This window comes from Leopardus geoffroyi, chromosome B3 (genome assembly GCF_018350155.1).
Source record: "Leopardus geoffroyi isolate Oge1 chromosome B3, O.geoffroyi_Oge1_pat1.0, whole genome shotgun sequence".
NCBI lineage: Eukaryota > Metazoa > Chordata > Mammalia > Carnivora > Felidae > Leopardus > Leopardus geoffroyi.
In genome coordinates this window covers 52294752-52319696 of record NC_059337.1, presented here as the reverse complement: position 1 = coordinate 52319696, position 24945 = coordinate 52294752, and the positions used below count along the sequence as shown (strand labels likewise).

The window sequence follows — 24945 nt, the reverse complement described above, 5'->3', positions numbered from 1 at the left end:
AAAAACTTCAAGTTTACAGGGAAAGTAAAACTGGAAGAAAATGGAGTTTGAAGCAAACAACATTTACCCAGAAGTGCCCCCCTAGATTCTAAAAATGCAGGAAGAACTTGAGAGAAGATAGTAACATATTATTCTTCCATAACAGACATATCATTCTTCCGAGTAGGCAACAGACTAAGCAAAAATTTAAGGGTCCCAATGCTTTACTGGCTTATGGGAAAGATAATCACTTGAAAATGCACTTTAACTCAGCACTCCAAAAGTGCCTTGAATGGTCACATTCATCAGTAGCACATCATGATAATCCTCTTCCTCTTAGGAGCCCAAACTACTTAGTTTATGGAATAAAGCAGCCACGTGCTAAAAACAATGAGAAGATGATTTGTCTTGAAGTTAGATACTGTAGTAAAAACACATTCTCCCAGTGTGCCTGCATGGCTCAGTTGGATAAATGTCCAACTCTTGGTTTCAGCTCGGGTCATGATCTCATTGTGAGTTCAAGCCCTGCGTCAGGCTCTGCACACCATTAGTGCAGAGCCTGCTTTGGATTCTCTCTCTCTCCCAAAATAAACTTAAAACAATAACAACAACACTCTCCCAAAGTGGAATGCCTCATAACTCAGCAATGTCAGTGATGCTCACCTTTAGGATATTGTTTCTTACTACAGATAATTAACACGTGTGTGTAATCCTTAATTTACTCAAAAACCCTGACAGGTCCTAGATTAAATTATCATTTGAGCAATGGCTCCATGACTCCACCCTCCTAAAATGTTGTGAAAAGTGAAAAAAAGGGCTGGAAGAAAGGAAGGCCATCAACCAAAATCAAGGGAATTTTCTAGTACATAGAAAACAACTATCACACACATTCACTAACCTATACAGCTAACCAAGACAAGAATGAGAAATATTAGGAAAGAAACATTAGCTAGAACTATTGAGTGTTCATAATAGCCGGATTTAGAATCTAATTCAATTTCTTACTGTTTCTCCACATTCCATCCTACCCCAAATCTCTGACCTCTGTCCTGTGAAGTCTTCTCTTCCAGGCAGGCTCTCTCCATGCACTGAACACACCCCAGATGAGAAAAAGTCTCATTTAATAGTGTCCACAGAAATCTTAAAATTGAGTCCTGTTACTTTCACTGTTAGGTCAGGTCTGGGTCATTCTCCTGAACTTAAAATAGGGTCACGTAGGGAGGAGTCAATCTCACCAGAACCACAAGGGCTAAGAACAAAGCAGGGGTAGTTTCCCGTAAGAAAACTGAGGGTGTTAGGGGAAATGGGGAAGACAAAATACCCTCTCTAGATTCTATTCGCAATAGCCATGGAACGCAAAGTGTTGGAAGACACCTAAGAACACAGAACCTATTTGAAGGAAATCCTAAGAGACCAAAAAAAAATGAAACAAGAGTTTATGTTCTTAGAAGGAAAGACAAGGGGCGCCTGGGTGGCGCAGTCGGTTAAGCGTCCGACTTCAGCCAGGTCACGATCTCGCGGTCCGTGAGTTCGAGCCCCGCGTCAGGCTCTGGGCTGATGGCTCAGAGCCTGGAGCCTGTTTCCGATTCTGTGTCTCCCTCTCTCTCTGCCCCTGCCCCGTTCATGCTCTGTCTCTCTCTGTCCCAAAAATAAATAAACGTTGAAAAAAAAAATTAAAAAAAAAAAAGAAGGAAAGACAAATGTAAAGATACTTATTTCCAAATTAATCTATAATCCATTCCCATTCTAATAAAAATCCTAAAGCAGTGTCTGAATGGATTCTTTATAAAGGGTTTTTCAGAACTCACTTTAAATAATTCACAAAAATTGCCAAGGATATTTTTAATGTTTATTTTTGAGGGGGGTGCAGCAGAGAGAGAGAGAGAGAGAGAGAGAGAGAGAGAGAGACAGAGACAGAGAGAGACAGAGACAGACAGGATCTGAAGTGGGCTGTGTGCTGACGCCTGGGACAGAACATCAAGGCAGAGCCAAATGTTCTGAAGACAAAGGGTTCATAAGACTAGTCTCAAGAGCAGGTCCAGTTATATAATAGCCAGGAAGGCCTGGAGGGATACCATACTCTTTTTTGAAACCACGTATTTAGTATTTTCATTAGGTTGTGTAAATACCATTTCAAGCAAATGCCAAATGGAAGAACAAGGAACACAAAGGCTGTCTCCTACTCCAGCCACACTATCAGTGGCCATGACGATGCCAGTCAGCCAGTGTTACCCAGATTACTGTTAGCCACATCATCAATTTGTACAATGTTCCAGACAGTTTTGGTTGCTAGAATCAGTGCACTGACTGAAACCAGCAAAGGCTGGACAACAAAGTTCTTCCAAAATAATTGCAAATACCACCCTTTTGGACATTAGTGCTGTAGTTTTTCTCCTTGGGCATGCCAGTTTCTTAGTTCTAGTACTGCAGAAATGGGATTCAGGCCAGCAGCTTCAGTTAGTGTAGATGGAATGACTTCCATTACAGCTGCATTAGAACACAGGATTCCATACCACTCAATGTTCATGGATATTCTGTTAACCATAGTGCCAACTCTGTTTCTGGAAGACCACCTCTCATAAAAGCTCTCGCCTCACTGAACAGCAAATAACACATAGGGCATCATGAATGGAGCACTCAGCTTCTTCAGTCACCATTTTTTAGAACCATGCACAATTAGAACTTTTTCCCAGTGATCTTGAACAGTTTTATCCCCTCAGCCAGCTCAGCAAAATCTACCATGTTACCAGTGAATTGGTCAATATGAGCAACTGGCTTGGATCCAGTTGTCTAACAGATGATGTCAGTGTCTTCTCTTCCAATATCCCTAGCCACCATGATCGTCATTTGTTCAGGAAATGTAATGCAAGATCACAGAGAGCATCTCTTAAGAATAGACTTCTGTAGGAGAACGTTACAACTGGTTTTAAAAATTTGCTTCACTGAATTTAGAATACAGGCTCTCTCTTCTTAGCACTGGGCCCATCTGGGCATATCAGAAACTACTATGTGATTATCTTTATCCGTTTTGGGAGCAGATAAGGAAAACTGAATAAGCCCAATCTTAGCCTTTTCAACTCTGGTTAGCTCATCTTTTGGGTGAGAACCAGCCCTTCCACCAACTTGGTGGAGTCATCATTTGTCCCACCCAGTTTCTTTACATATTTAAGCTATATATAGTTTATATATAAACTATACATACATAACTATACATACAGCATATCTATACATACATAAAAACATTTATTTAAACTAAAACAAAACTGATCACCCATTCCTTGCCCCTGGTAACTACCAACCTGGTATCAATGATGTTGGTTTTTTTCAATTTTTCAGTTTTTTTTTTATTATACCTATAAGAGATCGTATTTGTCTTTCTTCATCAGACTATATTTTACTTGGCACAATGCCCTCAAGGTTTTACTACTTTGGTACCTATAAGATCTACACCAGTAGCGGTGGCTGAGTCATTCACTTCCTTCACTGCATTTCCACTTACTGGAGAAAGCAGACTTAAACACAGAAAACCTTTGAGATCAATGAAGTGGCTGCAATATTTAAGTTTCTCTGTCACCTAGTTCCATGGGTCAAGGCGTGTTAAGATTTCAATATACCCTCCTTTTCCAATTCCTTCTGGAATGCCTTGGAAAGGATGGTTGGGTGAATCCTTTTCTGAAAAAGCTTGATACTCAAGTCTAAGAAAACCAGCAGTGATGACCACCAATGTGGTGCCACCTCATGCTTCTTTATCTTGAGCCTCAGACAGCTTCCTCAGCCTTCTGGCTGCCGGATGCAACACTTACATTTGTGTCAGAATGGTGGTGCCATCAGTCGTAATGGTCAAATCACCTTTCCCATCTTTAATCATTTTATCCTTTTGGTCCCAGGCTTGTTCTGATAGCATCAGCAACAACTTTCGCCATGGAGAAGTTCAAGTAGATTTGGGTTAGCTTGCTGTGGTCCTCATAGGTGCTTTTCTTGGGGCTGCTAGCAGCCCTGGTAAGCACTGGCTCCAGAGTACCCCTGTTTGGATATGGCAAGCTTAGTGGGTCTGGGTGGGCTCAGAAAGGACAGATGGATGTGGATTCCGGCTCGCTACAGAATAATGGTGAGCCCTGTGAACCACTGAAGTGGATTATAACAGGTCACTCCAAAATATAAAACTTTGGCATATTATTTTGAACTGAAGGCAACTGAGAAATAGCACATACAGGAAGGGCTCTCTGCCCTCCACTTTTCTGCCTAAACGTATGGCATAGATTTTCTGTGAGAAAGGTGCCCTTTTTGTAAAGATTTTTTGAAGTAATCTCTATCCCTAATGTGGGGCTCAAATGCAAAACCCTGAGATCAAGAGTTGCACTTTCTACTGACTGAGCCAGCCAGGTGCCCTGAGAAACGTGCCCTCTTTACCAGGAAGGGGAGAAAACTCATCCTTGGAGAAGGTAATCCACACCAAGAACCATCTGTGTGAACTTGACTAAAATAACCCTTATCTTCCACTGGTTTTCCCCCATCTATTTCCCAGTCACTTTCCCCAGAATATACCACCTCTAGAAGTCCAACCCCTTTCCTTTGCCTACTTGTTTCACAATTTATCACTCTTTGTTAAAATGGTAAGTCCTGAATCTACACACTTCTTTGAAGTTTTCACTTTTCTATAAAGTCTCCTGTAAAAACAGCAAAGAAGATCCATATATTTTTCACTTGTTAATCAGTCTTGTGTCTGCTAAATTCACAGTCCTCAGCTGAAGAACCTAAGAGGGTAAAGTTTTCCTCTCCATCACCTTGCAGGTGGTGGATTAACTGCAGAATAGAAGGTGGAAGAAAAGAACTTCTTATGAGCTTGTGTATTGATTAAACATTTAAAATACAGAATTATATGTATATTTTAAAAGACAGTAAAAGAAAATTTTCATCCATTCAAGTTACTCCTAAGAATAATGTCTTATTGAATTCCAAAGAAAACAAACATTTTTAAAAAGATATATAAATTTATTAAAAATCTAAAGATAGTTAACAATTTATTGAAGTCAGAAAAATTTATAAAATCTAGAAAGGTAGAATTAGTAATTAGGTTTCAAAGGATTTAGAAAGAATTCCTTATAAAAGTTTTAAATATTACATTCCTTGTCAAACTGGGACTTGGAGGGCTTTTGGTATTTCACCCCTGACAGACTGCCTTGATGAATCAGTCAGCAGAAGCACATGAAATTGTGGACACATATTCACTCTTATCCAAATGTAGCAAAAAGCACCATGTTCCCTACTAAACAAAATTTGTAGTTTCTTCCGCAATTCTTTAGAGCAATGAGCCTTGAGAATCCATTTCCCCCAAAGAAGAGCCATTTGTACCTTTGTCCTAATACCTCTGATACTTGCCAGGAGTTAAAACTCTGAGTCATCACCACAGGACTCTTCAGATAAATGCAGGTGAAAATGTCTCAGAGCATGGTTTACTCTGTTCTATTCTCTCACATCTCAAATTCAGTTGGCTGGTCACAGTTAGGCAGGTAGGAATGGGCTAAAAATGTTAGAACTCACGATAATCTTCTCCAGAAGTAGATTAAGATCATTACTGTAAAGCATGACAGAAGAGCCTGGACCAACAGTCTTCTCCAAGAAGATGGCAGCATGGGTGAGAAGAAGAGACAAAAGCCATCCTACAAGGGGGAGGGAGAAGGGGAATTAGATGGCTTCATAATGCCCCACATCTGAATTCAATAAAACACACTGGAGCTTCGGATTCAATAGTAAGATAACTCCCGAATTTAAAAAGTAGAAAAAAGTAAATACTGACCAGGAGGCAACTTGTACTTAGGAACTTTTGAGTTAGGATTCGTAAGAAATAGTCCAACATAGAACAAAGAAGGAAATAGGAGACACTTAACTATGTCACAGAATGAATACTCCTCTTTTGACTTGTTTTCAAAAGCTAAGAGGATACCAATCTCCCTTCCCACCAAATAATCTAATGAAAAATGGGTGGAGGACCTGAACAGACATTTCTCCAAAGACATCCAGATGGCCAACAGACACAGGAAAAGATGCTCAACACCACTAATCATTAGGGAAAATGCAAATCAAAATCATGAGAGGTCACTTCACCACAGTCAGAGTGTCTAGTATCAAAAACATAAAATAACAAAAATTGCTGAGGGTATATAGAAAAGAGAACTGTTGGTGGGAATGTAAATTGGTGCAGCACTATAGAAAACAGTGTGGCAGTTCCTCCAAAAATTCCAAAATTGAAATGTCATAGGACCCTGAAGTTCCACTTCTGGGTATTTACCTGAAGAAAAAAAAAACATTAATTCAAAAAGAGATATGCACCCCTATGTTCATTACAGCAGTATTTACAATAGCCAAACTACAGAATGACTCCAGTGTCCATCGATGAATGAATGGATAAAGGCAATGTGGTATGTATACATAATGGAATTTTACTTAGCCATAACAAAGCATGAGATCTTGCCATTTGCAACAACCTAGATAGGCCTAGAGGGCATTATGCTAGGTGAAATAAGTCAGAGAAAAGACACAAAACATGATTTCATTTATATGTGCAATCTAAAGAACAAAAGAACTCAACAAACAACACAGAAATAGACTTATAAACACAGAACACAAAGTGGTGGTTGTGAGAAGGGAGCAGGGTGGGGAAATAGGCAAAATAGGTCAAGGGGTTTAATAGTTATAAAATTAAACAAAACAGGAATGAAAGGTAGAGCACAGAGAATACAGTCAATATTTAATAGCTTTGTATGGTGACAGACTTATGTTGAGAATTCCATAATGTAATTGCTGAATCACACTGTCATATACCTTTAATATAATAATGTATGTCAACTATACTTCAGTTTTTAAAAAAAGTGCTTGCTTTGGCAACACTTATATTAAAACTGGAAGATTAGCACGGCCTCTGGGCAAGGATGACACGTAAATTCATGAAGCATTCCGTATTTTAATCACTATAGTATACATCTGAGTTAATGTGTATCTAACACCGTATGTTAATTACACTGGAATTTTAAATGAAAAAGATAAAAATTAAAAAAAAATCAAAGAAAAAAAACCTAAGAGGAAGGTAGACTATCACACTCTTTCCTGAGCAAAGGGCAGATGCCATTTGGGAAACTGGCAAATCACTAGGTTGAAAACTATCACCTAAGACAATAAAGCAAGCAGCTCCATTCAGAGAAAGAGAAAGGAAAGGAATGGAAGTCCAGATAGTGGCATTTTAACTGTAGGGGAGAGGTGTGGGCATGTCCCTTTAACACAGTTAGGGGAACAGGAGCTTCTTGATGTTAAAGGATTATTCCTTAGTCAATGTTGTTTAGCCAAAATGAAAATAATGACCTCCTCCCAGTTTCCTCTTTAAGTGCAGAGGGCCCTCAGGGGCCAAATGCCTTCTTAAGACAAATGGCTCAGGTGGGCTTCTTAGGGATCATAGGCCTGGATGGTTGAAGACCAGCACACACACCAGTAAGAATGCAGGAACTAATGCTAACACCTCAAGTTGTTCATCTAAGGTCAAGGTTCTGATTCAGATACTACCTCTCCTCCACAGATGGAATCCAATTCACCACCACAGGTGATGCCAACTGCCAACAGGAGGCTAAATTTCCTGCAGGGTCTTCCTTAACTCTTCGGATTTTTTTAATGTTTATTTTTGAGCGCCCGCACGCGTGTGCGTACACGTACACACACACACACACACACACACACACACACACACACACACAGAGTGGGGGGAGGGGCAAAGAGGGAGGGAAAGAGAGAATCTGAAGGGGCTATGCACAGACAGCAGAAAGACTGATGCCAGGCCCGAACTCACTTGATGCAAGGCCCAAACTCACTAGCCGTGAGATGATTACCTGAGGAGAAGTCAGCCTCTTAACCGACTGAGCAACCCAGGCGCTCCTCTTGGATTTTGTTTTAATTGTTGGTTTTAATAGTTTGGTTATATTTGTTCTGTAACCTGGGTCACTGCAGTCCTTGATTCAACTTCAGTAGAAAGAGAGGAAAGGAACAGTTTAGCTCAGAAATCGAGAGGCATGCTACCCTCTTACTGAAGGGTGGTGGGCTTTCCTTGATCATTAAATCGATTTAGGAGCTGCAAGGCAATGTCCTGCCCCTTTAGCTCACACCACAGATCAATGACCTACAGCTGAAAGCCAGAGCACCTGGTTATCACCCAATTAAGGGCTGGGTGCAGTGGACTAGAGTTAAGGAATCCAGAGACAATACCACCATTGGGTGCCTGCACACACTTCAACACCCCTGGCCTCAGCTCCTCCCGAGAGGTGTTGGGAGCTCAGCCACGGATGCTTTTTCATTCTTAACGTTTTAGGCTGGTGCTCTCCAACCTGCAGCGCTGTGGGGCCTGTCTCTCCAAAGGTTTAATAGGCAGAGGAGAAAGAATCCACCTGGCCCAGGGTCACTCCACTGCTGACACTATCAGTTTGGGGATCTCTATATGAGCAAAGCATCCAGACCCAACGTGGGCGCATCCTAAAACCCCTAGGACCCTGCAAGGGTAAGGCCCAAGTGTGCAAACCAGCTTGTGCACCGCTGCTTCATAATGAACTAATAAGACAGCCGGCTAGCAAGGGCGGTTTCTGCCCATCTATCATCACCAAGAGAGAAGAAAGCCGGACTTTACACAAAATGTCCTCGTCGTGCTGAAAGGAACGTCCCATCAGGCTGACGCCGTGCGGTCCCTCCCGGTGCCGGGCACGTGGGCGCGTCCCTGGCTGCCTGCCCGGTCCCCACACCCCAGGTACCCCCCCCGCCTCACCCAGCCGTCGTGAGCCTCCAGCCAGGCGCGATGCCGTCCGGTGAGCCGATTGCAGAGCAAAGCCACCAGGTGCTGGCAGTCCTGGCCAACGTTGGTCTCCCGCTCCAGCTCCTGTTGCTGGCCCAGCGTCAGGTTCAAGTAGGTCCCCGGCGGCGGTCTCTCCAGCAGCGTCCCCGCGAAGGTCAAGAGCGCTACCACATGGCCCCAACTGAGGATTTGGGGGTTGGAGAGTAAATCCTGCTCCAACCGCGCCACCAGTTCCACGCGGTTTCCGCGATAGCCGCGGTAAGCCGACAAGAAACGCTGGTGGCGCTGCCGTATCTGGGCGGCCAGGTAGCGCAGCACCGCGGCCTCGGGCGTGGACGGCGTCCGCGCGGGGCTGCCGGGCTCCCGGGCGCAGTACTCCAGGTAGTCAGTCAGTAGCTGCGCGGTGCGCTCCCTCAACGCGTCAGCCATGACCTAACCCCTGCCGGGGGCCCGACCCGACGCTGTTTTCTAGGCCTGGCTGCGCCTCCGCCCAGGGAGGGGCCGGCACGCCCCTCCCGGATTCCGCCGGGCAGTTGTTTTTCTAGGTCTGGAGAGGAGGCTTTGATGGGAATCCCGTGTGCACCTGTTCTGGTCCCAAAGGCCAGGCCCAGTGGTGTGCACGCGTTCGCAGAGCGATCAGAAACAGAGTGAGACTTCTTTGGGCTTACTGTTTAGCTCTGGGCCTGGGGACTAAGAACCCGGAGGGGACAGTCTGGGAAGTTGGGCTAGATTTTTGCCTCCTCATTTTAAGAAGAAATTGACGAAGGCTACACATAGCGCTCCACTGACGACTCCCTTGCAAGGATTATCAGCATCTCCCGATTGGACCGAAACACCCAGGTGTATGTTGGAGATACCTTTCTTTGGATCTGGAATATGCGGCAGGAAAAAGGATAAGTCTCCTGCAGGCTGCTGGAGTGCCAGTGCTGGCTGTATTTGTTCATTCGGAGCCTGTTAGCACAGGAGATGTAATGGAGAACAAAGCACGTGGTCCCTGTTCTCAAGAACCCTAGTGATGAAACAAAGAAAGAAGCCATCACAGTAGGGTTTAATTATCACTATAGTAGGATTGGTTCAGTACTCAGCTCCAGGATAGTGGCTGCTTCTGGTACCTACCGTTCTTATATTGCATAGAATTGTCTTTACTTTTTATTGGTCAATTCCTCATTATTCCGATCCCATATTTTAGTTAATACTTCTTATATTAACCTTTCTCTGTTCATGATACTGTATGGCTTCTTTCTCCTGATTGGACCCAGACTGATCCAGAATTGGTATCCTCATTGAAAATTCTGGGGGTTCAGTGGTCTGGAGTATGTTGAAATATCCCGTTCAGGGTGAAAGATGAGTTTCCTGCATCTTGTATCACTTACAAGAAAAAAGAGGTACGACACCTGGTAGGTCCTTTTGGATTTTGGAGGCAACATACACCACATATGAGTGTGACTTCAACCCATCGATACAGCCTAGTGGATTGGGGAGGACAAGAGAAGGTTCTGTAGCATATGCAGGCTATAGTACAAGCTGGTCTACCACGTGGGTCTTAGGATCCAATAGATCCCATGATACTTAATGTGTCAAATAGGGATGCTGTATGTAGCCTCCAGCAAACACCAATAGGAGAATTACAGCACAGACCTCTAGGTTTTCAAAGCAAATCTATGTCCTCTTCTGCAGGTAGCTACTCTTTCAAGAAGCAGGTTCTGGCTTGCTACTGGACCTTGGTAGAAGTTGAATGGCTAACCACAGTACTGACCATGTAACTTGAGCTCTCATTATGTGAATGTTGTCTGACCTACCTAGACATACATTGGACATACACAGCAGCAATCTGTCATCATGTGTAAATATATATATATGCCTGAACTCAGGGGGGGTCCATAAAGTACAAGTAAATTGCATGAGCAGGTGGCTCAGACTCCTACAACACCAACTCCTGTTGCTTTGCCCCCTCCCTCATTCCATGCCTGTGGACTCCAAGGGATTGCTTAGGATCAGTTGACTAAGGGACCCATTACAGATGGGTCTATATGATGTGCTGGTACCACATGAGAGTGGACAGCTGTAGCAACACAACCCCACTCAGGGGTGACTGTGAAGACAGTGGTAAAGGAAAATCCTCCCAGGGGACAGGGATTCAAGCCAGATATTTGATTGTCCACTAGGTCTGGAGTGAGAGATGGCCAGAGTACAGATCTACATTGATTCTTGGGCAGTTGCTGAATGATTTCGCTGGATTATCAGGGCCTTGAAAAGAACAGGATTGGAAGATTGGTGACAAGGAAATCTTGGAAAGAGATAATGTGGCCGAATCCCTCTGGATGGGTACAGACTGAAGATATTCATGTCTCATATGAACGCCCCAAAAGGGCAGCCACTGCAGAGCAGACTCAATAATCAGGTAGACAAAATTCTGTGGTCTGTGGATGTCAGAGAGCTTCTTTACCTAGCCATGACAGTGCTTGCTCTAGGGTCTGTGAACAAAGAGGCTATGGGAACAGGAAGAGAGTATGGCAACAAAATAATTCTCCCTACAAAGGTTCAGCTGGCCAGCAGTATTGCTGGGTGCCTGGTGTACCAACGTCAGTGATTTATTTATAGTGAGCCAAATGAATTTTGTGAGAAGGGAGTATAAATCTCTGTACATCAAGCTCTGATTCAAACTGTTTTTGACATCTTAGGGGTTCCCTCATTGAGTTAAATAAATGTTTTGATGTGTGATCATATTTGATTTGCCAGAGATCCATGATTTTACCTTTTTGAACATTATATTTTAGCAGCAAGCACAGTTTTTTCTTAGATTAGGAGTAGCTTGGGGTGAGTGGTAAATCTTCTGGCCCTGCCTTGGTTAACTCCTAATAATTATCAGTTGAACCAAACAGAAAATGAACGAATTAACCTCTACACAGAATTTCTGATCCACAGGATGCAAGGAGGCAGTTTGCAGTCAGATTTGGTTAAAATTCGGGCTCTGCCACTTAGAAGCTATGCAGCCATGAGCAACTTATTCAACTCTCCTACGCTCAATTTCCCCATCTAAAAAATGCAAATAATAACCTACCTGCACCATATGGCTGTTACAAGGATTACATGAGTTGGTGCATGCAAGGTGCTTAGCACAGTGCCTGGCACATGGGAAAAGTTCTTTACAGAGAAATTTTTATTGTTAATACGAACTAACCAGGGTTTCCCATGCTCACTCGTCCAACCACTTTTAATTTTTTTAACGTTTATTCATTTTTTGATAGAAACAGAGCATGAGTGGGGGAGGGGCAGAGAGAGAAGGAGACACAGAATCCGAAGCAAGCTCCAGGCTCTGAACTGACAGCACAGAACCCAACGTGGGGCTCGAACTCATGGACCTTGAGATCATGACCTGAACTGAAGTCGGACACCCAACCAAGCCACCCAGATGCCCCTCGTCCAACCACTTTTAACCAAAAATCAAAATGTGACACGTTGGTGAGTCTTACCTATCTGGTTTCTTTGTTTTGTTTTGTTTTGTAAATACTGAAAATAGCTACAGACTACCTATTTTTTCCATATATTTTTTAACAGCTTAACTGTGATATAATTCACATACCATAAAGTCCACCCTTTTCAAAGTATATAATTCAGTGGTTTTTAGTATATTCCCAGAGTTGTGCAGACATCACTATCTAATTCCCTTACCTCAAAGGAAATCCTATACCCATTGGCAGTCCCTACCCATTCATCCCAACCCGAGCCCTAAGTGACCACCAATCTATTTTCTGTCTCTGTGGATTTACCTATTCTGAATATTTCATATAAATGGACTCATATACGGCATGGTCCTTTATGTCTGGCTTCTTTTGCTTAGCATAATGTTTTCAAGGTTTATCCATGTTGTGGCATGAGTCAGCCCTTCATTCCTTTTTATGGCCGAGTAATATCCCATCATATTGATATGCCGCCGTTTGTTCATCCATACCTCACTTGTTGAACATTTGAGATGTTCCACTTTGGGCTACTGTACACATTTGTGTTCAAGTTTCTGTGTGGGCAGGTCTTCATTTCTCTTGGGTACAGACCTAGGGGTGTGAAGATGCCTGTTACTGGGGAGCACAGATGGGTTGACCTCTGGTTCATGGTTCCTGGTTTACTATAAGGTTAAGTATTCACCAGTGATGTATTTGGTTCAAAGATAGGCATTTTTGGTTGTCACAACCTTTGCATAAATGTTCATACCATACTTATATTTAGTTGTTCGTATTTATTTATGCAGTTAAATTAACTAGAGCATCATTCCTGAGCCCATCTCCTCGCTAGAGGGTCTGCATCCTTTATACAATGACACAAACATACTAATTTCATTTTTTTCACCAGAAATGGCTGTGAGTCAGCCTACTCTGGAGACTGATCAGTCCTGAAGGCCAGCCTAGCTCCAGCCACGTCCCATCTAGAGAATGAAGGGTCTGTGCTACACTTTAAAGAGTGACTTGATTTTCTCCTATCATGGGTGAAAGGGTGAGTGGTTTAGCCTCATGTTCTTGGAAAGGATCCACAGAGACAAAAAGATTCACTGAGAGCTTTCCCCCAACTTGCCTCATCAGAATCCCTGGCCCTCTGCAGTCCTTCCCAGTCCAGATCTCCAGAAACTATATCTATAGTTTTAGGACCCATATTTTTAACCTGCTATTGACCTGCATGGTTTTTCTCAGCAGGCAGATTTGGGAAATGGAGATCTACACCTCCCTGCTCAGCCAGCTCTATAGGGCTTGGGAGGAAGTCAGCTGGCAGCAATACAGCCCCAACTCCAACCCCAGTTAATTTAACCTATCTACTGGGATTACCCCAGGATCCCAAGTGGCCCTCATCTGAAAAGATTTTTAGCATTCCACAGGCCCCAGTTGGCCTCTAGCCTTTCCCAACTGCCTCTCTGTGCCCCTTTGGAACCTCCTTTGAGGACCTCTCCTCCAGTTCCTTTCAATGATCCTCATCCCCACCCTCCTTTTTTCCCAAGCTCCTGTGAGGACCTTACTGCCCTCAGGGGGGGTTCTCACACAGTGGTTCTTGAGAAGGGATCGTTAGCCCCATCAGCTGTTTCAAAGTATAGGCCCAATCCTGAGACCCTTTCAGAAGGCCCCCCAAGGTCCAAACTATTTTCATAATTATACTCTTTTTTTGTATTTGTGTCTTTTAAGACTCACATTCTCTGGGGAGTTATCCAGAGGCTACTGTTATCTGGTAAAAGCATTACCAATGGAATATGGGCTTCTGTATTCTTGTGTTTTACAATTTTCTCAGTTTTAATTTCTAATATGATAATAGATACAATACATATAATCCACATAACCAAAACTCAATAATTTTTAAAAATGTAGAGGGATCATTAAGACCAAATACCTTAAGAACCACTAGCCCAGATGAATCTCTACTGGATGATAATTACTACTTTGATACATGATTGGGGGCTGCTTAAGGAGGGGGAGGAAATGGGGGGAGGGCTGAAGTGAAGAAAAAGCAAGGGAAGGGAAATAGCGAGGAACAGAGGAGATGGAGGCAGGGGGTAGGCATGGGAAAAAAGAGAAGAGAGAGAGAGGGGATAGGAAGGGGTGGTGGGGCAGGAAGGATGGTGGACAGATGGAGGAAACAGGGAACTGTTGTTGAAGATGTGCCAAAGGCTGAGGTAGGTGCTTTACATATTTTAGTGTTCTCCCATTCTACACATGAGGAAACTGAGGCTGAGAAATTCAGGTATCATGTAACCTATGATAGAGGTACAGCTGGGTCTGAACCTAGGTGCACACCCTTTGTCACCATGCTGTCCCCATCTAACTTATAGATGGGTCCTGGTGTCAGTGGTGCCACCTTCCAGTCAGCTGGCCAAGTAACTGTGAGAGTCCGGGGCACAAACACCTTTATGACCTTTTGCTGCCTTTAAGCCACTTGTAATCTAGGGAAGGTGTGGAGGAGGTCAAGGGGTGAAAGAGGGAAGTAGATAGGGAGCGCCTGCCTCTGGTCTCTGGCTCATTCCAGAAGAGGGCTGGCAGCTGGGCCCCACTTCTGCGAGGCCGGCAGCCCACGCCAAAGCAGCTTCCTTGATTTCAGTTCACAGGTATTTCCCATAAATGCCCATCACCACACCCCTCCTTACCCGACCCACCCTTTTTGCCTAACCATTCTCTAGCTGTGCACACCCAAGGGTACATCCATATGGACCCTTCACCACAATTGGTTTGGTAGTTTGCCCCCAAATCCTTTAAAAAAAAAAAAAAAAAAAAAAGGAAAGAGAAGAAAAACTGATTAAAAAACTCCACTCAGCCTTATTTTCAATATGCAAAATACAATTTATTACCGGAGTTACCCTGGAGTCCCCACATGGTGTGGTATATTCCAAACCAAGTATTTCATTAATAAATACTAAACAACACCCACTGTGAAATCAAATACTTATGGTAGGCGGTGGTTTACTGCCAACGTGGGTGAGTGTTCTAGGGAATGCGTTCATCGTTTTTTTTCCCCCAAAGCTTTTTTGATTGGAAAGTTATGGGCCATTTTTGCACATATACTGAAGATGCTCTCTGCCTCTCCAAACATAACCTTGAATTTGCCTCCCCATAGTCTAGGTGACTTCTTTTGTCCTGTATTCCTTCACTTCTAGGAGGTACAGGTCAGAGTGCAGAGACACTAAGGGGTCTGTAGGAGAGAGGGAAGGGGATGCTATAACTAGGAGACCAGGAGCAAGCTCTGGGATGTTCTGGGAGTGCAGCTTGGGAATTCTGTGAGACACACTCAGGGGCCTGGCCCTTAATCAGCTGGCAGGAGCTGGCTAGGCCCATTTCCCTGAGCCCTTGCCCAGACTGGATTCCACTGGGCAAGGGGAGAGAAGGTGGCTCATTCTGGGCTCTTTGGAGTCAAGCAGGGGCCTTGTACATTTCTCTCTCTACCCCAAGGCCTGCTGTGTAGTAAAACCCTCAGTAAAATGTTTGCTTGGCAAATGACTGAATCTAACCATTATATTTACTTGAAAATAATTAGTGGAAAAGCTAGCCTAGCTGATTTTTGACTGGCCCATTATGATACCTGAACCAGTAGCTTTGAGGGCGGGCCTGGCACACGCCCTCATGTTTGCAGGAGGCCCAGGGCCAGACCTGTCTGATGGCCATGCCCTGCTCCAGCTCTGGGAGGGCCTCTCTGAACAGCAGGGCCAGAACTACTACTAGGAGAAGGGCCAGGCTGGAGCAGGGCCAAGAGAGGAGACTGGATGACCCAGGGCCCTCAGCACACAAGCCCAAGGGCACCACAGGACCCCAGACCACTCCCAGGGCAGGCCTCCACTGGGAATGATTTTTGGTGTGTGAGGTGACCTTCTGTTTGATTAAGTAATGCATGCCATGTTTATGAATGAAAGAAGAGCCCTCAACACCTTAAAAAAGGACAAAGGGATCCTGTAACAAAAATTCTTGGTGTCTTCCAGAAGGAAACGCTGAATTTCAAATAGAGACAAGGTATTTTTTTATGTTCTTTTTTCTCAATATAAGAGCAGCAAAGATATTCTTACTCAAGACCTATCAGTTAATTTGCATATGTAATTACTTTTTCAATGCAATAAATATGAATATACTTTATATGGATATGATCTACTTTAGCCTGAGTGGATGCTATTAATTCTAGAACATCTACTATTACTAACAGGTTTTTAAATAAGTTTGCGGTCTTGTGTTCCTGCACAGAAAGGTTCTGGTTGCTCTGAGAAGCATTTGTGTCACAAACAGCATTCAGCTTTACTCTTCAATGACAGGAAATATCATGTCCAAGTGATTGCATCATCACAGAATTCATAAATCAAACATCCTGTCCACTCAATGCCTATCTCTCCTTCATTTAGAACCGTTCACAGAGATGGAAATGTTTGATCTGAAAAAGACACTACCAGAGTGAAAAAGAAATTTTTACAATAAAAAAATTTTTAAAAAGTGATTATGTCCAGGGGCACCTGGGTAGCTCACTAGGTTAAGCATCCAACTCTTGATTTCGGCTCAGGTCACGATCTCACAGGTTCATGAGATCGAGCCCTGCATTGCAGTCTGCGCTGACAGCACAGAGTCTGCTTGCGATTCTCTCTCTCTCCCTCTCTCTCTGCCTTTCCGCCACGCATGCACATATACTCTCTCTCAAAACAAATAAATAAACTTAAAAAAAGTGATTATTTTCCAATTACATTTGGAATTGGAATCTTCTATCACAGACTAGTCAGCACAGTCTGCCTCATGTAGTGCATTAAGATCAGCACTTCTAGAGGAAGGTTCCAAAGACAGTGCACACTGAGAGGAATCAGATTTTAAAGTGCTCTGAAAACAAATTTCATTTAAGGAAGTACTACAGGATATGTTAAATGCTGAATCCTGTTGGTAATAGAATGAGATGAGACTATATAACTAGAATAACCTTAAAAATGGATAAATTTTAAAAAGTGTTCAAAATGCAAGACACTGTACTTGAAGGTGTCCTAGTGCTGGAGGCTCACACCAGTATCTTTCCAAGGGTGGTAGTTTTAATGGTAATATTGGGGACGCTGAGTGAACTTCAGCCATAGAGTTGCTCCTTTAAGCTAAGTTGCAGTAGCCCTCAGATCCTCTAGAAGAAAGATCTGTTTACATATGATGATTTCAAATTCTACTCTCAGGTGTGCATTGTGAAGAGACGATTAAGCCCAGACCTGCAAAGACACGAACACAAACAGATAATTTGTAGTCCCTTAGTAGTTAATGACTTGCAAAACTGGAGTTTAAAGAGAGAAAATCAACATTAAACACACACACACACACACACACTCACACCCCACATCCAAAATAAAGCACTCACATGTCTTGGATGGATTACACCTTACTCCTGGTAACTCAAAGGTACTTCTTTGGACCTATTCCCCCAGCCCCACTTAGTTAATCATCTGAAGGGCATCTGTGCTTTCTTATTAGGGACTTATAACTCTTAGGCTAAGTACCAAAACCATCTGTACCCACACTGAGTACATTAACATGACTACTAATTTAGGAAACTTGCCCAGGAAGATAAAGTCACAGAAAACTTTGTTGTTTTAGGAACTTCACAAAAATCCTTTAATGTATTTATCCTAAGAGTAGATGACTCAACTACTCTCTTTAGAGAAGACCTCTCTCAGGCCAACACAGTGCATCAAAAATGATTGGTTACTTTTCAAGACTGTCTTCAAAATCCTCTTCCTCCCCCAACACTGTGTCCAGCAATCTTTAAACTATTATGCCACAAATTTGTCCAATCCTAATTAAATCCCTGCATCTGGTCTTAAACCAGATTCCCCAGCCCCGCACCTCATAAACATCTGTCTTTGTTATCCCCTTCTAAGACTGCCACTAAGATTGTCACGTTTGTGCTTTGTCCCCTAAATTTAGCTTTGCATTATGAACAGGCTATTTTGGAGATATTTCTGGGGAGCCAACATCCAACAAAATCATATAGGTCTTTGAGAATCTGATGAAAGCCAAGAGGACACTTTTACCCGAAAAACAGACACACATGAAATATGACATATAATTTCAAGAGCCTCATGGGTCCCCTAAAGCCCCCCTGTGGGTCTCACAGGGCTATGTCACCGTGAGATAAGAACCCTGAACTATTGGGGGCACTCTGTGGTTTGCCAAAGGCTAGAATCAGAAGAATTCTACTTGTAGGATCAAAGGGAATCTTTTGGATCACCTACCCCAATTATTACCTCAGTTACATGCGGATACACAGTTTAATCTATGCCTGAACACTTGCATTGAGGGGGAATTCACTATCTCCCCAGGCAACTCATCCCTTCTGTGGCCATAGAGCTGAAATTAGAGCTCTTTCTGGCTGACACAGCCCAGCCTACATTACCCTCAGTCTCTGCTTTAAGAAGGCCAATCACTTCTCCTCTCACACACACACAGTAAAATAGAAGAGCTGCCCTCTTACTCTTAGGGTATGATCCCATGACCCTGAGCAGAAAGCAGTCCCGTCGGGGGAAACTCGTAGAGTGCTAACGCGGTTTTCATGTCCAAACAGGATGGAGACTCTGGACCCCTTAAGAACATCCCAGACATTGATGGTATAATCATTGTATCCAGCAAACAGCAGGCGACCTCAAAGTAGAAGGACATGATGGTTACTGAACCAGTTCCTCCCTTTGTTTTTCTTTTCATGACTTTCACTGACTCACTCATGCAGTCACTTGCCCATTCATTCATTCAACAGTGATTTAGTGCCCGCTATGTGCCAGGCACTGTGCTTTGCCCTGGGGATTCAGAGAAGTTGCTGCCCCTTGTGGATGGTGGTGGTGGTGGTAGGCAGGCAGGCAGGCAGGCAGACAAACACCTAAATTAACACATGGTAGCACTAGATGATCAGGGCTGTAATGGAAGTGCTTAGCTGTGTGTGAAGTGCTGTGTGACCATGGAGGAAGGGGGATCAAGGAGGGCACTGCAGAGGAAGGACATGAGTTGGCTCATGAGGGCTGAGTAGGAGTTCACCAGGCAGAGAAGGGAGGCAAAAGACACCGTAGGCAGCATAGCAGCATGCACGCATAAAAGCACGGATGCAGAATGGGGGCTGTGTCTGAGGAAACTGAATGGTCCTATCAGTGCTGCTCTTTCACTAGCAGCCTCCCCAGCAGTGAGGTCAGAGGAGCCATGAGCTTCGGGGCATTGAGAAAGGGACTGCTGCTTCACCCCCTCCACCTCTGAAGGTATGAAGGGGAGAATGGAAGGCGGAGGAGGAAATGACTAATTAAAGGCACTACAGATAGGAAGTTTCATACAGCATCGTCTCAAAGAACAGCATTAGGTGGGCATAGCCTTCATCTCCCTTAAAATGAACAGGATAGGGGAGGCCACTTCAGGTAGGGTGAGGTGGGGTGAGGGGTCGTGGAAGAAAACTGGTGCAGATGTAGATTGCTTAACACACTGGTTCATAGGAAGTTCAGCTGAAAGCTGGATCGAGAGCTGGGTTTCATTTAGGTCCTGTCTTACAGTCCCGGGAATGTTTCTGAAATAAAATCTTACCACTGAGGGAGAAGTCCACACTGGATGCTCCAAATATGATACTCTCTTTGGAATAGATGGCGACCTCCCTGTCTGCCCGGAGGTCATAGAGGCGACACTGGTGTGACAAAGAAGATAAAGAAGCACTTATTTCTGGCTCTGGGTTGGTGAAGAGATGACCACAGGGCTATATGCAGGTGCTGGTGGCTTGTGTAGTTTGAGGGATAAGGGAAATATCTCCAGTTTTCTCCCCTAGTAGTTTCTCCCTTAATTCTGATTCCTAATAATCTGCATGGCTCAGTGCAGATTCAAAGAAACAGCAAATACAGAAGACTTTTGGGGTACAAAAGCAAAAATGAAACCCTTCTTTTTTTCTGATAAAGGATACATATTCATTGTAGAAAATACAGAAAAATGCAGAAATGCCTAAAGAAGGAAATAAAAACCACCCCAAATCCTGGAAGTATTTACTAACATCTAGGCTATTTCCTTCAGTCTTATTTCCACTTTGTGTGTGAATTTAAATGGAATGGATATCTCATAATTCTATTAACATTAGGTTATGAGTTTTTTTTCTCATATCGTTAAATAATCTTCAAAACCACATGACTAACATGGTTGTTGCATATTCCTCATGTGGATATATCAGAATATGTTTAGCCATGCCTTTTGATTGTTATCTAATTTTTCTCTTTTATAAATAAAAGGTTAATGACCATTCTTTTTTTTTTAAGTTTCTTTTTTTTGATAGAGCGAGAGAGAGGCGGAGAGAGAATGCACGAGCAGGGGAGAGGCAGGGAGAATCCCGAGCAGGCTCTGCACTGTTAACAAGGAGCCCCATGTGGGGTTCAAACTCACAAACTGTGAGATCATGACCTGAGCAGAAATCAAGAGTTGGATGCTTAACCAACTGAGCTACCCAGGTGCCCCTTGATGATCATTCTTTTGTAAAATCTTTATACACATCTCTGATGTTTCCCTTACAACAGTTAAGGAATAGAGTCCTTAGAATAAAACTGTTTCCAAGAAATAGTATGACCAGATCAAAGGGTAGAGATGTTACAAAAGCTCTTGATTTGTATGGCAAAACTGTCCTCTGTAAGGGTGGTACCAATGGTCCTAACTCCAGGCTCCTTTACCACATCACCTCCATGATGCAGCATTTCACTGCTAATCCAAATGAGCAATGATCACTTAAACTTGCATGTATGGGGTTACAGGTGGTCTGAAAACGTTTTCAGGTGCTTGCCATGTCAGATTTACTGCTTTGTAAACAGTCTGCATTGTATCCTCCTTTTTTAAAATTAGGGTATTATATTACTGATTATGCAACCCCATTTATATCTAATAGATTTCAATTTGGTCTGTCATATAGGTGGCAAGAATTTTTCCTAGATGTATGCCCTTATAATTTGTTACACATTTTTTGGCATACAGAAGTTTTAAATCTTTATTATTATTAAAACATTCAATCTACCCCTTTGTACTTTCTTCCATAGGACCAAATTAAGATGAAACTCACTATAATATAATAAGATATTACATATTTTGAGGGCACCAAAGGCAACTTTTTTCTCTAGAAAAATAGGTCAACATAACTTGACAGCCTTAAAAGTAGGTCTATTTTTGACTTAGCAAGTTCATGTCTGGGAATTAATTCTAAGGAAATAATAAGTACCAAAAATATTTACTTATAGCAGCGTTTTTTAACAGAAAACAAAATCCCTGAAAGACCCTGAAAGAAATGTCCAAAAATTGACTAGTTAAGTACACTATAGCATGTCCATAACATGGAACACTATTCAATCACTAAGAAAATATAATGTAGAAAAGTTAATTACTGACACACGAGAGTGTTCACAGTCTATTGCTAAATGAAAACAAGCAAATTATAAAGCACTTTGTTAAAAAATAAGAAAGACAGAAAGGAATTCACCCAACTGTGATTTTTCTTGGGTTAGGGGATTAAAATATTTGAATCCCCCTTCCAACTTTTCCTCAATGAATTCACATTACTACTGTAATAAAAAAAAGTTTTTTTGAAAAATAAAATTAAACCACTGCATCTCTCTCTCAAATAGGAAAAGCTCTCTAACTTGGAAACATACCGTAGCATCATCTGATCCTGAAGCAAAGGCATCTCCACTTGGGTAGTATCTGTAGAGACAAAGTTTGAGTAGAAAGCACTTTATTTAGAGTGGTGATTCCCAATTCTTTTTTTTTTTTTTTTATATCTTATTTTTAGAGAGGGAGAGACAGCGTGCGAGCGGGGGAGGTCTAGAGAGAGAGAGAGGGAGACACAGAATCCAAAGCAGGCTCCAGGCTCCGAGCTGTCAGTACAGAGCTGGACGCGGGGCTCAAACTCATGGACAGTGAGATCATGGCCTGAGCCAAAGTTGGACGCCCAACCAACTGAGCCACCCAGGCACCCCTGGTGATTCCCAATTCTGAATGTCCATCAGAATCATCTGGAAATCATCTGAAAGGTTGTTCCATGTGAAGCCCATGGAATTGGAATCAGAATCTCCACTTCTAGGGGCACAAGGACCACTCTTTACAGAGGCCAGAAAGGGAAGCTCATCTGGCTGGCCTACTGACGTCTAGTTTTCTTCCCTATAAGTAGGGGACAGTGACAATGGCCTTGCACAGTGTGGGTGAGGAGTAACTGAGATAATACGTGTGTCTGCACCAGGCAGTGAACACAGAACAGGCCCCCTGTAACCATAGTTTCTGTTGATCACACACCTCATTCCTGGGACTTGGGTCAGCTCAGAGATAAGAAAGTGATTATCCACACAGATGCTGGAATCAGATACCCAGAGCCTTGCTCAGATCTATGCAATGATCCCTTGCTACATGTGATACCTCTGGCAAAGGACTTCATCTCGCCCAGCCTCAGTTTCCTCATTTGAAAAGTGAGGATGATAATGCATTTTCCCTGTTGTGGAGATTCAATAAGATAGTATAGGCAAAGAACTGAGCACGGTGCCAAATAAAAAGCATTCAGCAAATGATGGTTATTAATGTTACACTCATTGCCTTCTCAGTAATCAGGCTTCCTGGGGAGAAGGAAGTTTACATTGAGACCTAATGGATATTAGAGGAAGAGATGTCAGGGTAGGGGGAACAGCATGGGTGAGAGAATGCGCATTTTAAAGCTTTATTTTGTGAATATGTAACGATTCAATTTATTTTGTGGCTTTATATTCTATCCTGCATCTTACCAACTTCATTTACTATCTGTATTAGTTTTCTATGATTTTCTAGGTAATTACTGCACATTTGCCAAAAGTAAGTGTCTTTCCCCTTTATCTTTATCCTATAGTTGAGGGCAAAGAGCTAGAAAATTCTTGCGAACATTTCTATTGCTCACGTAAATAAGCACTGTTATCTTGTTCTTGCTTTTTTTTTTTTAAATTTTTTTTTTTCAACGTTTATTTATTTTTGGGACAGAGAGAGACAGAGCATGAACGGGGGAGGGGCAGAGAGAGAGGGAGACACAGAATCAGAAACAGGCTCCAGGCTCTGAGCCATCAGCCCAGAGCCCGACGCGGGGCTCGAACTCACGAACCGCGAGATCGTGACCTGGCTGAAGTCGGACGCTTAACCGACTGCGCCACCCAGGCGCCCCACTTGTTCTTGCTTTTTAGGAGAACAAGTCTAGTGCTTTCTCACTAAGTATGGTGAAGATTTTTGGGTGATTATATTTCAAATACCGTCTTGACAGTGCCATCTTCCAAATTTACATGTCAAGTCCTCACCTCTCTCTTGGGACCAGTTCATAGATCCCTACCTACTCAATGTCTCCACTTCATTGTATACAGGCATCTCAAATGTAAATATCCCCAAACAGAGCTCCATCATCCATGTGCAATGACTGACTCATACCTGCACTGCCTCCAGTCTTCCCTGTCTTAGTAAATGGATCACTGCTTACTGACCCTTATAAAAGGTTTGGGTTCTCAAGCTCAGGGTTCTTCTCTTGTAATGCAACCCCTGGCCTGTGCAGGTGTCATCTGTCCCTCTCCATTTCACCCTGTGGAATTGGGGCTCAGGAAACCAGCATCAAAAAAGCTGATACCCTGGCTGATGCCATTGCTAGGAGTAATAATAAACTGTCCTTAACCTTGCACTCAGGAGTCTCATGTCTTCTACCAGCATGCTTGAAACTGTGGCAGCCTAAATTGATAGCTTGCAGCTAGGGTAAAATCTCAGAAATGTCACAATTCTGGACCTTTCTGTCTCCACAATGTCTTCTTTACTTCCAGCCACCATCACCTCTTTCTTGGACTCACAGAACAACTTTCTAATTGGCCGTAGTACTTCCATTCTTGCTTCCCTACAATCTCTTCTCCAAACAGCAGCCAGAGTGATCTCTTAAAGGCAAAACAGAGGCAATGTCAGCCACCCCCTACCTGGCCTATGGTTAAGTCCTCCACATCTCATCTTACCACCCCAGCTCAAGCCTTGGCTCTTTCAAACATCACTTTCTCAGAGAGGTCTTCCCTGATCATCCTAAGTAATAACCCATCCCATCCCATCTGCCTATTTTACTTTTCTCATAACACACTTATCACTACTTTAAATTAAGTTGTACATTTGTTTATTTGTATTTGTCTTGCCTCCTGCAGGGAAGTAGAGACCTTGTCTCTGGAACAATGTCTAGCATATAAGTCTCAATAAATATTTGCTGAATAAATGAATGGGAAATACTGACTGTTTAGGGAGGGTTATATCAATTGCTCCTACTGCCATTAAATTAAAAATATCCAAGAGATCTGGCACGCTGTTCAGTGCCACCACAAATCAGCCATTCTTGCTGGAGAGACTTCTCTCAGCCAGGTAAACTGAGTCTGGAGGTGGTTCCTGGGCTGAGCAGGAACCCCAGGCCAGGGATTACCAGCAGAACAGAGAAGTTATGTGAACATTCTACTCACTGACCGGACACTGTTGATGTCAGATTCGTGTGTTTCAAAGGCCTGCACGCACTGGCCAGAGCGCATGTCCCACACCATGGCTTTCTTGTCACATCCCTACAAATGCAAAGTTATCCAGAGTTATGACCACTGCAAGGACTGTCTACAGATGGGCATGAGTTCCTGTTATGTAACAGAGCCATTTCCTTTCCATTGGTAA

The 24945-nt window shown here is 43.1% G+C and overlaps 2 protein-coding genes and 2 pseudogenes across 5 annotated transcripts in view; 1 reads left to right on the top strand and 3 right to left on the bottom strand.

Annotated features, from left to right (window-relative positions):
- Nucleotides 1–2197: 2197 nt before the first annotated feature.
- On the bottom strand, nt 2198–5381 carry LOC123583636 (annotated as a pseudogene).
- Nucleotides 5184–9792, bottom strand: BCL2L10 (BCL2 like 10). Its single transcript, XM_045448442.1, has 2 exons — nt 8777–9792; nt 5184–5639 (listed from the first exon to the last, which is right to left on the bottom strand). The coding sequence occupies exons 1-2, from the start codon at nt 9230–9232 to the stop codon at nt 5517–5519; spliced, it is 579 nt and encodes a 192-aa protein (XP_045304398.1). The 5' UTR covers nt 9233–9792; the 3' UTR covers nt 5184–5516.
- LOC123584553 lies at nt 6849–6943 on the top strand (annotated as a pseudogene).
- Nucleotides 9793–15093: 5301 nt separating the features above from the next.
- GNB5 (G protein subunit beta 5) overlaps nt 15094–24945 on the bottom strand; it is a 61557-nt gene continuing 51705 nt past the window's right edge. For all 4 annotated transcript variants that reach the window (XM_045449722.1, XM_045449725.1, XM_045449724.1 and 1 more), the window contains 5 exons: nt 24751–24842; nt 21918–21966; nt 19831–19927; nt 18746–18912; nt 15094–17486 (listed from right to left, as the gene is read on the bottom strand). In XM_045449722.1, the coding sequence (XP_045305678.1) occupies nt 17475–17486; nt 18746–18912; nt 19831–19927; nt 21918–21966; nt 24751–24842 (417 nt within the window). In that variant the 3' untranslated portion in view covers nt 15094–17474. The remainder of the gene's footprint in view (nt 17487–18745; nt 18913–19830; nt 19928–21917; nt 21967–24750; nt 24843–24945) is intronic.

Bases quoted from the DNA above. Each gene is read 5' to 3' on its own strand.
- BCL2L10 (XM_045448442.1), bottom strand. From the start codon at position 9,232: ATGGCTGACGCGTTGAGGGAGCGCACCGCGCAGCTACTGACTGACTAC. The intron at 5,640-8,776 runs GTGAGGCGGGGG...TCCCCCTTGTAG, and splicing joins TGGAGGCTCACGACGGCTGG to GATGGCTTTTGTCTCTTCTT.